The sequence below is a fragment of the Sebastes fasciatus genome, chromosome 8 (genome assembly GCF_043250625.1).
Source record: "Sebastes fasciatus isolate fSebFas1 chromosome 8, fSebFas1.pri, whole genome shotgun sequence".
Taxonomy (NCBI): domain Eukaryota; kingdom Metazoa; phylum Chordata; class Actinopteri; order Perciformes; family Sebastidae; genus Sebastes; species Sebastes fasciatus.
Genome location: NC_133802.1, coordinates 12,294,455 through 12,308,430, shown reverse-complemented (window position 1 = coordinate 12,308,430; position 13,976 = coordinate 12,294,455). Strand labels below are relative to the sequence as shown.

General features: G+C 39.5%; 2 protein-coding genes across 6 annotated transcripts in view; one reads left to right on the top strand and one right to left on the bottom strand.

The window, feature by feature from the left end:
- klhl12 (kelch-like family member 12) overlaps positions 1 to 13,976 on the bottom strand; it is a 28,271-nt gene that overhangs the window by 9,171 nt on the left and 5,124 nt on the right. For 2 of the 5 annotated variants that reach the window (XM_074643445.1, XM_074643442.1), the window contains exon 2: positions 554 to 780. In XM_074643445.1, coding sequence (XP_074499546.1) covers positions 554 to 780 — 227 coding nt within the window. Of the gene's footprint in view, positions 1 to 553; positions 781 to 1,559; positions 1,674 to 1,773; positions 2,091 to 13,976 lie in introns of those variants that run through there. The other 3 variants (XR_012594902.1, XM_074643444.1, XM_074643443.1) reach the window with 3 other exon arrangements.
- Positions 3,073 to 12,790, top strand: ptpn1 (protein tyrosine phosphatase non-receptor type 1). The gene is made up of 10 exons (XM_074643438.1): positions 3,073 to 3,212; positions 3,329 to 3,644; positions 5,486 to 5,576; positions 7,010 to 7,110; positions 8,626 to 8,724; positions 8,832 to 8,969; positions 9,062 to 9,271; positions 9,467 to 9,628; positions 9,763 to 9,923; positions 10,615 to 12,790. Exons 2-10 carry the CDS (start codon positions 3,588 to 3,590, stop codon positions 10,904 to 10,906), a joined length of 1,311 nt encoding a protein of 436 aa, XP_074499539.1. The 5' UTR covers positions 3,073 to 3,212; positions 3,329 to 3,587; the 3' UTR covers positions 10,907 to 12,790.

Below are 13,976 nucleotides of genomic sequence, written 5' to 3'. Positions count from 1 at the left end.
GTATTATGTGGTTCAAAACACAGACCAGCATTGTTAAGTTTAGTTATTCTTTATTGGTTTGGTTTTGCATTTTATAAGTTAATAATTGTACTTTCTCTCCTACTTACCATACCCACCATGTGCCCCAAAGGCACAAACACCTCCTGCCTTTATGCAATGAGTCTCTACTGTAATTTTACTTGTTGGTCTATTCTGTGCACACAACATCTGAAACCCTCCTCAGTTGCTCTTTCCTTTCTTCCATTTTTTCCCACATTAAAGTTAATTTTTAGGGAGTTTTCCCTTATCCGTATCAAGGGTCAAAAAGGAAAGAGGGTGTTGTAAAGCCCCCTGAGGCAAATATGTGATTTGTGATATTGGGCAATACAAATAACTGACTTGACTCAAAGACTCTGGAGCGAGGAGTGAAGAATAAACAGATCGTATTTATCTATCTTCATCCTCTTTCTTGAAAATAGATACCATATCAAACCATATGTAACATGCTTTGCAGAGGTAAACAATAGTAACAATTCAGCGTGATTCTGAACGTTCCAAACATTTGTAGCATTACCTCACTGGTGAACATGGCACAAAAGTAGTCGCTGCAGGCCGCCAAGACAATCCGGTGAGCTGGGAAATCTGTGTTCTCCACCCTCAGAGTGATATCACAGAGTGTGTTGCTCTTGCGAAGTGCGTTCATGGCATTTAGGATGGATTTGGCATGGGAGTTGGTCATGATGTCTTTGGGAGCCATGCTGCCTTGAGAATCTCTCAAGGATCTCAAACTACTCCAGGAATCTAAAATAGAGAGACAAGCTTTGTTGAGAACAATTGTCAGGATACTCTTCTTTATACAGTAGTCACGCTAATTTGTACATGCAGCACTTACTATATGTGTTATCCTTTGGTGAGTGTGTTTGTGTGCATTAAATGAGTGTGTGTGAACTTGTGTTGCATAGTGACAGAAATAATGCATCTGATGTGTTAGAAAGCCTGGGAAACAAAGATGTAAAGTAAACTGGGAAAAAAAAGTTCAGAAACTTGTGTTTGGCAGAGCATTTTGGCAAATTTTTCTTGGGCGCTACCCACATAATCAGCTGTGCTGCTTATCTCACAAATGCATGATCCTTACAAGTTGGACATCATTGTGAAGGTAAATAAACAGGCTTTCCAACCATGTAAAATACAATGACCATTAGCATTGTGACAACAGAGAAATAATCGACCAAACACAAGTTTCCAGACTTTTTTTCCCCAGTTTATATTAAAATACTGTACTTCAGTACTGATTTGAGGTATTGGTGCTTAACTTGAGTATGTCCAATTTGTGAGATTTCCACTTAATTTTTAGAGGATAATATTTTTTACTTTATACTAATTTATGTCGTTTATCTGAATTTGTCATGCAAATCACAATAATCTAATAAAAAGATCCCTTTCTTCAGTAGCAGGACTTTCAATTTGGATACATAAATATATATAATTTGTGCTAATAATTGAGTGTTATTTTGAATGCAGGACTTTCACTTTTTAATGGAGTAATTTTTGCATTGTGGGTATGGCTAAATGCAACTTACCGTTAAAAGATTTGAATACTTTTTCCACCACTGGGAGGCAATAACTATAGCTACACATTAGCAAGCAGCAGCCAACGACAGCTGAGGGCTAACGCCAACGCTAGACAACAACAACTAGGAAAACAACAGGCACAGAAAGTGAGCCAGCTAGCCAGAAGAAGACAACACAAAGAAGCGACAACACACAGAAGAACTTGTCAAGAATGTGCAGTACCTGTCGCAGCGGTAAAAGCTGATTGAAAACGTGTATCTAAGTTGATCTGCTAGCTAACGTCAGTAGCACCAAAGTACCCTTGTCCCAGTTCCTGCTGTCAGTCACACTGTCTGGAGGAAAACACACTGAAACTACAGCTAATCCATGACCTCTGATAGGTCGCACTAATCCCCCTCCTCCTCGAAGACATATGTGTCTAAAATGACAGAAATCATTTCATATCGTCCCCCGTGCGAGTTTTTAACCAGCTATATGACTAAACTGCAGCAGGTCACAGCAGCAGAGACTCCTCTCAGATTGGACGTAAACAGACCATTACGTGAGGTGTACGTGCGCGCTCCCGCAGCCCGGACGCGTCACGTCACGTCACGTCCTCAGACACAAGATGCCTTCCGCGCTAGTGATGGGAAGTCCGGCTCTTTTTAGTGAGCCAGATCATTTGGCTCAGCTCACCAAGAAAAGAGCCGGCTCTTTCGGCTCCCAAACGGCTCTTCGTTTTACCACTTCTGCCTTTTATAATTCAGCCAATTTTAGCGCTGTTTTACCTATGATTAGTGATGTTACGTGCTGTGGCGAGGCTTCGGAGCGTGTGTCGAGTAATCCAGGACGTTTTCCGCGATACGCGTATCGTGGCTTGTATCGTTTTAGACCAATGACGTCATTGATGACGTCCGAAGCCTCGCTGCCCGGCCATACCGCTGATTGGTTCAGATCTTCACTGGTTGAACCAATGCCACTTTCCAGAAGTGACACAGAACACTAATATTGCCCCTCCTGCCATTATTATATTATATTACACTACACTACAATACAATTATTGACCAAAGGATTGGTTTACACAAATAAGATGCATTACCCATAAAAAAATGACAGTTGATTTATATGTTATATACTCATAATATACTTACTAGAAAATAGACATTATATTACATATTATATAGATATATATGGCAATATATATTTTTTTCATTGTTTATAGTCATTCCCAACAGCCTTTACTGGCGCAAAATACAGTAGATCACAGATCACATGGTTAAGATTATATCTGCCTGTTTTACACTCTTTGACCACCAGGTGGTTTCGTGTGCACATGAAGCCTCGAGAAATGAACCCTTTTCCAAACCAATTTGATGGAAAGCTTCATGAAGCTTCAGCTCGCCATCACTACTGTCATCACCTGATTGGTCGCACGGACGTCATTAACATAACATTCAGTCTGAGTCAGTGCATGGAGTGCCCGTGGCGCGGAGAAGATCATCCTATCATTCTGCCTTGAATTAATTAAAAAAAGAAAGAACAAAAAAAACGCTCTCGGACGGGAGCCGGCTCTCATCGTTCACTTAAAAGAGCCGGCTCAAAGAAACCGGCTCGTTCGTGACCTACACATCACTATTCCGCGCGTCCTCGCTGAGTCTCTCTCTACAGCAGCTGTTAGAATGGTAAAGTGACTATTTATTACAATAAAAGTTACATATTCTGCTCTGATAAAGACGTTTAAATGTAGATGGACACCCGGAGCGAATTATAATCTCTTTTAAAAACTGTTTTGTTGTAGCTACCGGAGGACGGCGGCTACAGTGTGTAGGAGGAGTCAGCGGCGTGTTTCCGCTAGCAGCAGGCCGAGAGAGGTAACACGGTAATCTACGAGCTCTACCGAGAATTACAGCATATCGGCGGACCAGTCGGCAGCTATTGCGGGACACTGTGATAGAGTACAAGTTGTTTAACCACCGGGGAGCTGCGGTTGTCCATATCTGGGAGAAGAAGAAGAAGAGAAAGACATAGAAGAAGGAGTGGCAGCTGGACTGTCAGCAATGGAAGCCGAGTTTCGGGAAATCGATGAAAACGGGAGTTGGAGCGCCATTTATCAGGTAAAAACCAAGGTGGAAACGGTCTGTTGTTGGTGAAGCTGCTACTGTGCTAATGCACAATGAGTCTGCAGCAGCAGGAGCTACCATTAATGTAGTTTTATACGTGTTTTAGTTTAGTCCGTGTTCCGCCTGCTCTGCTCTGATCAATCCGATGATTGATGTGTCTGCCTGGGTGTCAAGCAAAGCAGCACCTCCCATCACTAAACTGATATATTATCATGTGTTATATACACATACATTTAGTCAGTGTTGGAAAGAAGTACTCGGACATTTTACTTGAGTAAAAGCAGCAATACCATAGTGTAAAAACACTGTAAAAGTCCTGCATTCAAAAGTATTGGCATCAAAATATACGTACAGTATTAAAAGTACTCATTAAGCAGAAAGGCCTATTTCAGAATAATATATCACTGGATTATAATTATTGATGAATTAATGTGTAAGCATCACTTTAATGTTGCAGCAGGTAAAGGTGGAGCTAATTTCAATAACTTTACATACTGCTGGGTAGCTTAACCTAAAATAATTCCTAGTCATTTATTTGCTGGTTCATATTTTGTATTAATCTGAACGCAAATATACTTACAGTACTAATACCAGTCAAGTTTAGTTATTGTTTATTGGTTTGGTTCTTTCTCTCCTACTTACCATACCTACCATGTGCCCCAAAGGCACAAACACCTCCTGCCTTTATGCACTGAGTCTTTACTGTAATTTTACTTGTTGGTCTATTCTGTGCACACAACATCTGAAACCCTCCTCAGTTGCTCTTCCCTTTCTTCCTTTTTTTCCCACATTAAAGTTATTTTTTAGGGAGTTTTCCCTTATCCCAATCAAGGGTCAAAAAGGACAGAGGGTGTCTTATGCTGTACAGATTGTAAAGCCCCCTGAGGCAAATTTGTGCATTCAAAAGTATTGGCATCAAAATATACTTACAGTACCAAAAAGTAAAAGTACTCATTAAGCAGAAAGACCCATTTCATAATAATATATCACTGGATTATAATTATTGATGAATTAATGTGTAAGCATCCCTAATGTTGCAGCAGGTAAAGGTGGAGCTAATTTCAAATACTTTAAAAGTAGTAGTCTGTTTTTTATACTTCCTTCTATTTAAATGGTTCATATTTTGTTACACTTTGTTTAGCTCTTTTTTTTACTGTGTTAGCTGATGCATCTTGTTTTTTGCACTATCCCCTTTGCTGCTGTACACTGCACATTTCCCCACTGCGGGAAGGAATATCTTATCTTATGTTATCTTATCTTTACATACTGCTGGGTAGCTTAACCTAAAAATATTTCCTAATCATTTATTTGTTGGTTCATATTTTGTATTAATAATCTGACTCTGCAAAGTGACTAATGTAATCAAATACATAGTGGAGTAAAAAGTATAATATTGGCTGCCAAATAGTACTCAAGTTAAGTAAAAGTGACTAAATGTATGGAATTTGTTTGTCCATAGTTTCTTGCTCAAAATATCAATTAATTACAGCTCAGTGTGAATCAGGTGATATTTTATATTTCCAGTTTATTCATGGGTGCACTAACATGTTCAGCACCCTATTGCGCACACACACAAACACCCACATTCACACCCACACACACACACACACACACACACACCACTATGACACTTTTAGTGAACTTGACTTTTTTTCAGAACGAAATAGAATTTCTGCAGAATTGAATAAAGGCACAACCTCCCTCAAGATCCTTAACACTTGCTTGTATTCAGTTTTGAAACATCTGACAGCCTTGGAGACAGCCTGCACCATTCATGTTACATTAGATCTCTAATGTCATGTTAATGTAATGATATTTTTTTCACTCTGTCACAGGAGATTCGCCAGCAGTCATGTGAACTCCCTTGCAAGGTTGCCAAATTACCTGAAAACAAGAATCGGAATCGTTACAGAGATGTTAGCCCATGTAAGTTTCTCTTTTGTCTGACTGAATGCACCAAACAGAATAGTTTGAAATGTTTAAACTATTCCTTTAGATTGATGACAGCTCTGTAATCTGCCAGTTACGTCCAAACATCAACCAGTGGTGACTTATTCTTTAACAACAGCATCATGCTTAACTGGGTCTTCCACAGTTGCTATGCTATACAAACATGCCAGCTCATTGCTGTTTGACCTCAGTCATTTGAAATAACACAATGTCAGTATTACACAATAGGCAGAGTGTTGCGTCACTGTGGACGGACGTCATAAAGGATGTGACTTCCAATACATAACTTTTGTTCTCTTTTCAAGAGCAGCACATTTGTTCCTGTGAATTTATTAAGGTCATCACTGGTGATAGTACATGTAGGTAAAGCTACATGAGGCCGGCAACATAATATTTACTTAAAACCCATTTGTATTGGCTGGCTTTTATGTAATCTTCAACGACATTTAACAACGTCAATGTAAATGAGTCGGGGTTAGCTCAACAGCTAATTTGCATCCGTATTCCCGACACAACGAGACACTCACAAATGATAAAATACATTAGTACGAAGTAAAGTTGCAATGAAAACTGTGGAGAAATGAATGTGAATCGCACCAGTTTGTCCAAACAATCTTAAACCAACAATACAATCAGACAAGTATAAAGCACTATAAACAAGTTAGACTTGATCTATAAATCATCAGATCATCCATGAGTACATATCTCAGTAGATTTTATTCACATTTTAGGTTTGATTTTAAAAAATACTAAATGATTTTGAACTTATTTTCTCCCTTTCTAATCATACATTTGTTCATTTTAAAGCACTTTGTAAACATGGTCTGAGAAAGGCAACACATGCATCCATATTTGGTATATATTCAAATATATGCAGCATATTTGCCCACTCGCATGTTGATAAGAGTATTAAATGCTTGACAAATCTCCCTTTTAAGGTACATTTTGAACAGATGTTATCATGATTAACAACGGAAATTAACTAATATATCTTTTATGTTCGCTCAACCATCCTCGCAGACACCCTGCTTTTAACTGCAGATGTGTCTTTTCATGTAAAAAATAACGTTACTTCTGTAACGTCACAATCCAACAGCTGAACTATGTGGTTTCCTCTTTTTCACACTGCATAAGCTATGCAAATAGTTACTGTATATGTGTCACCAGGCTTGAGAAAATATGAAAATCAGTAACCTGAAACTTGTTCATGTTGTTTACTTTTGAACTGACATCGCCTTTCAGTGATGTATCAAGAGAAGTCGACGTCATCCGGAATTAAAAAGCTGACACCTGCGTTTTGGTCGAAGACAGACTCGTCATATGTTCTCAGCAGCTGTGTCGGTCTGATCTTTAGTCCCCTGAGTGTTGTGACATATTTTCATGTTTCTGTTTTTTCTTCTTCTCCTCAGTTGACCACAGCAGAATATGTCTGCAGCTGGGTACGAATGACTACATTAATGCCAGCCTAATAACAGTAGAAGAGGCGCAGAGGAACTATATCCTCACTCAGGTAAGCAAGATTCACGACACTCTTCTGGACAGCGATGATCCTCCCTCACAAAGAATTCACACCAGCTATTTATATGATATTGGATGATATTTATCACAGCTATGATGCAAGCGTTGTGTCATTAGCAAGGACGTGGGAGTGCTACCTGTGACATATTCATGGGAAGACTGACTGACTTTTATTATATAAACTTTAAACCTCTTAACAACCTGACTTCCCGCTGGCCCGCTTAGCCTCTATTCTGTCTGTCAGAGGTTGAAGCAGGCTCTGTTTTAAAGCTAGAGTGAAGATACTGGTATCATGTGAAACTAGAAAACCTAAGGAATCCATTAGTACCATGTCCTGGTAGCTTGTCGGGAAGAATGCGAAATAAAACTCCAAAATTACGCTAAATTTAGGTGAGGAAAAACTTGCATGTCCATTTTCAAAGGGGTCACTTTGACCTCTGACCTCAATATAAGTGAATGAAAACTCTAAGATGAAGCGAGTGAAGACTATATCTCATTAGATAAAACAGATATTGACAAACTGTATAATTTGCAGTTGAAAAAAAGGTAATACTTCATCCTCCTAAATGATCATAAAGTTGCCATCTCTAGAACAATTTCAACAAAAAGTGAACATCATAACCTTCATGAAGGTTAGATTTGTTGCAGGTGTACCTAATAAACTGGCAACTGAGTGTGCAAACATTTAGCAAATGGTTTACAACATAGGATAATTATTAATGTATTTGTCAGTGATTAAATCCTCCTGGGGGCAGCCAGAAGTGGAGGCTGGTGTGTAAAAAGATAATGAATGACAGTATAGTAAAATACATGTGTAATAAAGTAAAATATTAATATCATCCTCATAGGAGAAGCTAGAATTTCTGACAGATACTGTATGTAAATAAACAGTATAATTATATATATATATATTCATTAATTAATTAATGAGCGCTTAAAAGGTCATTATAGCTGCGCACAACAACATTATTAAAAACCATTGATTAAATATTTTCTATACTGCTGATAAATTGTTAACAATGTTTTTTTTCCGTCTTTACGAGGAAAATATTAACATAGATTAAATGTCTGCTTTTTTAAATGAGTTATTTAAATCCTCAGATGTTAGCTGCAGTATTTCTCTCAAGGAAACGTCGATTGTTTATGAGAGGTGAAATGCTGCTGCTCATCAAGCTTGTTGCTGTGAGTGACTCAGACGAGTGTATCAACATTTTTACCAGCTATTCTCGCCTTTCATTCCGATTTTGGCAGTAAGACTAGGGAGATCCCCAGTGGGAGTTGCTCCCTGCTCATAAGTATACAGCTGATGTTTAGAGGTTGATGTGTGTTGAGACTGAATTTTAAAACGGTAGACTGAACATTCAATACATCCATCTCTTCTAAAGCAGTCTTTTTTTAAGAATAGTATGCTCGACAATATCAAACGCCTCGCTGAGATCTTTAAATAGATGCACTGTTTTTATTTAGTTATTCTGTACTGTACTAAGAATAAAATCTTTTTTCTCAGGGACCCCTTCCAAATACATGTGGGAACTTCTGGGAGATGGTGTGGGAGCAGAGGACCCACGGTGTAGTGATGCTGAACCGAGTCATAGAGAAAGGATCTGTAAGCAGAGGCTTCTTTCCTCACAGTGTAACTCAATTGTTTGCCCCATAACTTCACTGCTCTTCTCTTTTTGTTATGTATAATGTGCACCTTTTATTTGGTTTCAGATTAAATGTGCCCAATATTGGCCACACAGAGAGGAGAGAGATGCCATCTTTGAAGATACCAATTTCAAGCTCACCCTCGTCTCGGAAGACATCAAATCTTACTACACAGTCCGTCAGCTGGAGTTGGAAAATCTGTCTGTAAGTTGTTTGTTTTAATAATCCCCATGCATGTGAGTCCTGGTCACTTCTTTGGTCTTTGAATTCTTCTTTACACTGGTCTCCCTTTACAGACTCAAGAGACTCGTGAGATTTTACATTTTCACTACACCACCTGGCCTGACTTTGGGGTACCAGAGTCTCCGGCCTCCTTCCTTAACTTCCTGATCAAGGTGCGGGAGTCAGGTTGTCTGAATTCGGACCAGGGACCGGTGGTGGTGCACTGCAGCGCCGGCATCGGACGCTCTGGGACCTTTTGTCTCGTGGACACCTGCCTCTTACTGGTTTGTACAGAAATCATGACGTCATATCTGTCAGTCTGTCTGCAAAAAATAGAATAACTCTAAATTCCTTGATCACTGTTACAAGCAACCAGTAATGACGAGTGTAAATGTTCTGACTCTAGTGCAATTATATTTATAAGCTAAACCTTCTCAAGACTCTAATGTACTGAATCGTTTTGCTTTTCTCTAATGCAGATGTCCATCCGTAAGGACCCGTCTTCAGTGCGTATTCGTGACGTGCTGATGGAGATGCGACGCTACCGCATGGGCTTGATTCAGACAGCAGATCAACTTAGATTCTCCTACCTTGCTGTCATTGAAGGTGCCAAGTACATCAAGGGGGATACATCACTGCAGGCAAGTCCTTCCTCTCTATTCTGATCAAATTTCATTCGGTTTATCTTCTTTTCAGGTTGGCTATAATGCGCTATAAGACATGGTGTTTTTCTTTAAGTATTTTTGCAATTAAAGGGATTTTGTTTTTTCTCAAGGAGTCCTGGAAAGAGCTCTCAAACGAGGAAGATGATCCTCCAGAGTTCACCCCTCCGCCTCCTCTTCCTCCTCCCAGAGACCCACACAACGGCAGGGTTGAGCCAACCTTTTTCCCCGAAAATGATGAGATCATCCCACAGATGAACATCCGCAGTCTGGGGTAATCATCCAAATTCTTTGGAAGATTTAGTTTCAGTTTGTCTTTCATCATTACTGTAAACCTTTTTACCAAATAAAAGAACAGGAATAGGTTGTTCCTGCTATTTGTAATCCCATGAGCCGGCATACATAGTGGCAAGGGAGGGGAAATGTGTGTTTTCCTGCGAATGTACAGCAACACGTGTCAATTTCCACTTGTTACATGCATACAGTCTTATCAAAATAAAATTCTGTCTTCACTGGAGACAACCTGGTTAGGTTTATGGAACAAAACTACTTGGTTAGGTTCAGGAAAATATAGTGGAAGTGGCGTTACTTAAGTACAGAATTTACGTGACTCACACGAGATACGAACATCAATCTCCTGGATGAAAGTCTGGTGTTTTTTGATCCACCCCGACCTCCTCCCTACACACCGTTTGTTGCTCTTTATACTTCCTGGTTCACAATTGCGTGGATTACATACAAATTGATTTTGTGGGATATGTAGGAATTACGGTGCATTTATTTTCGTAGGTTTAGCTACAAACGGTGTATGAGAACAGCCTGACCAGATAAAGCGCCACTGAACTGGTCGGGTTTTGGAGGGCACCCATCAATTACTAGTTTAGTTTCAAACTAGTGATTTAATAAGTCAGATTGCACCATTTTAAATGTAGTAATTTAGTTATGTGTAAATTGGTTCTACTCAGGTCCTCACAAGAGCTGCGAAAGAGGAACACCGCTGCCCCCCCGCCTCCTCCTGACGGTGCTGATCCTCTCGATGGCCACGTGGAATTCGAAGATCATACCTCCAAAGCTCCAACGAAATCCCAGCAGCAGGAGACGGAGGAGACGGAGGAGCAGGAGTCGCTTGAGGGAGCGGCGCAGCCGAAGGAAAGCTCTCCTGTGTCGGGGACTTGGTCCCCTCTACTAGCCAATGTGTGCCTGTGCACGGCGCTGGCTCTCGGTGCTTATGTCTGTTATCGAGCCTGTTTCCACTGATGTCTGTCCTTCCTCCTCCTTTTTTGTTCCTTCTTGTCTCTCCACTGATGTTGCAAAGTGGACTAGGCTGGCCAATCAGCCTGCTTTGACTTTGGGTTTACTCTGCGAGCAAGTGGATTATTTGGACTTCAGCAGATTCAGGTTCACTCATTTATTTCACAAATGCAGTGCGAACGGGTTGGCCGGTTGGGAATAGCAGGCTGCCAGTCCTCATTACCCACCCAAACGTTCTTTCAATATGTCATCATGGATGCTCAGGGCCTCTGTTTTTCCGGTGTCACATCCCAAATGCGTGTGCCGACTTAAACACAGACTCAACAGACGTATAATACGTGTCTGTTGAGGAGAAGGGTTTTGCTTTAGCTCCCCTGTTTTGTGAACCAGGATGAATGGCCTGTCAGCCCATTTTACACGTGTCTCCTCTCTTATTTACCAAATGACACTTGTATGTGTTCTTCCATTTCATCCTGAGGTGTCCGTTTTGGATTTCACATTTTTTTTTTCCACCTCATCTTTCTTTTGCTTTCACAAATGACCAGAAAATCATAGAGCCAGATTTTTGACCAGCCTGTCTGAAAATATGCCAGTAAGCGAGACACTTTTTAACATGTCCGTTCTTTTGTTGTGGGTTAATATTAAACCCAGCAGTAAGGTGAAGTATGTGAAAGTAAGAGGGAAGCAACCCTGTCCCTACTAGATAAGAGCTGCATGCTGGGGTGGGCATTGAATTATCTGTCCTCACTGGGGGCCTGTGTAGGTCTGCAGGGGGCATGCTAGTTGAGTACATACAGACAGTATGTGTGTGTTTTTGTGTATTTGTACGTTTGCGCGAGTGGTAGTTAGTGGAGCTTTCTACTGATGCTTGAGTTAAATCTACTCAGTGAGAAATATTAATATAACATTTACAGTACGTCAAATGTGAGATGTAGACTGAGTTGCCTCCTGGTAATTGATTCCCTCTGCGTTTTCACTCCCTGGTGGCTCAACAGTGAAACAGAAAAAAACAAAATGGTTCAGGGACAGGGTGCCATGTCTCATTCTCCATTTCCCTGGCATTCTCAAATTGACATTGGAACAATCTTGAGATTGTTTTAATAAGGTTATAACACCTGGCTTTTGCTTTAACTGTTTTGGAGAACATCTTTTCAGTCACAGTGGGTACAAATGTGTGGAGGCTTTTCATGCCAAGAGAATGCAACTGTTATATTAGTAGTTATATTAGTTAGTATAGTAATGTGTGTTCAGTAACACACAAGAATGCCAGCTTTTTGAGACACAAAGTAGCTAACACCCAACTCTTTTATCCAGCAATACAAATACTGAATAATGTGTCACCCTTTACTTTATCAGACTCTTGAGTTTGAACAGGGAACCAGGGATTTTGAACAAACCAAAAATCAAACACCAGCACAGGGAATAAAAACAATACACTGTAGTGATGATCCGTTGTATCATGGCGTGGCCCTGAGCTGGCAATATTGTTTTGTATGATTTTTTTTTTTTTTTAGCATGCTGCATTTGTGAATCAACAGGTTTGTCCTAAGAAGAGATTAGTTAAGCTGCTAGCATTCAGTTTACCTTTGTGACTCGACAAAGTTCAGTACACAAGTCCGACAGCTGTACTTTTCTTTAGAATGTATAAACGTCCTCGACAAGGACACACCCTTATTAGATATATATATTTTTTTCAAATCAGGTTTCAGTGTGCTGAGTTATTTTTTTTTTTTGTTCAGCTTTAGCAAGGAATTAAATCTCAGCACCTGTGCAGCCATTGCACCAGGTTCTCCTGTTTTTCTATACTTATGCTGAGCTCAAAAACATGTATTTTTTTATTTACATTTGTTGTTTTCCTTTTTAAATAAAACAAAAACAAAGTCTACTGTTGATTTGTTCTGTTTTTTAACCTCATTCTAAATTTCCTAGAACAATGACTATGGTAATAAAAGGTCACGCATAACTGTGTTTTTATCTCATTGTTAGGTCAGTGATATGAATAGAAAAGGCTGATGTGTCTTACTGAAACTGAATGTGTCACAAAAACACCTTTTTTTCCTTTATAACTTTAATTATACAGAGAACAATCTGCTTGGTGTGGCTTTTCCACTTCTGCTCATTTACAAGTTGCCTCTAATCAGAGATATTATAATGAACACATTGCATTTAATGAAACTGAATGAATCAAAAACATGAATCTTATTTTATTTTTCCTTTTCTCCATCTAATGTTAAGCATTTTGAATAGTCTCTGGGTTTGAAAGGCCCTATTATAATTGCACTTGCCTTGCCTACCTACTATGCATTATTCAACGGTAGCTGCAACAGGTCAGATTAAAATACGAAATATGATTTTATTTACTTATTTTAAAGTATGGCGAGGGAACGCAAAACATATTTAGAGGGAACGCAAAAGTAGTCCTCAAAAAAATTCTTGCCGTTACCCTTAAGGGGCTTCGTACAAATGCACATGAAAACAGCAGGGTTTTAAATTTAATTTAAAGTTTGTGTGCAGTTATTGCGATCACCAGGAAGTTGGTTCCATCTCTGTGTTCGGTTCTGACTTGAGGTTCTACCAGCTGACTGCTTCTTAAAGACCCAAGTGACCTGCTGGGTTTATATTCAACGGTATCAGAGATTTATTTCGGCCCAAGGCTGTTAAGTAGTTCTCTAAGTGAGTGGCAGCGAGATTAAAGATTTAACAACAGGAGTAATGTGCTCTGGGACATTACTCCGGGACATTACTCCTTCAAGTCATCAATCAATGAAACGCTGTTGCACTCTGTAGCAACAAAATGTCTACATTTGAATGCTTAGAAATATTGGTACCTCTTTCTAATAATGTACCTTTTATAAATGGCTTACAAATTGTCTTTATTCATATTAACAAGTATTTACTGATGCGTTATAGATCAGTTATAAGCCATTAGTTAGAACTAAGGCTGCACCCTCTTCTCATCTGTTGTTTTGTTCTTAGTCAACTAAGATTTCTTTAGTAGATTAGTCATTTTTTTTATTACGCTTTTTCATGCTGAATGACTTATTCCTAAAAAATGTATGCGCACATCTCTGGTAAA

Coding starts and splice junctions, on each gene's coding strand:
- ptpn1 (XM_074643438.1), top strand. CDS start 3,588: ATGGAAGCCGAGTTTCGGGAAATCGATGAAAACGGGAGTTGGAGCGCC. Junction 9,629..9,762: donor AGGGGGATACATCACTGCAG/GCAAGTCCTTCC, acceptor TTTTTTCTCAAG/GAGTCCTGGAAAGAGCTCTC. Junction 9,924..10,614: donor ATGAACATCCGCAGTCTGGG/GTAATCATCCAA, acceptor GGTTCTACTCAG/GTCCTCACAAGAGCTGCGAA.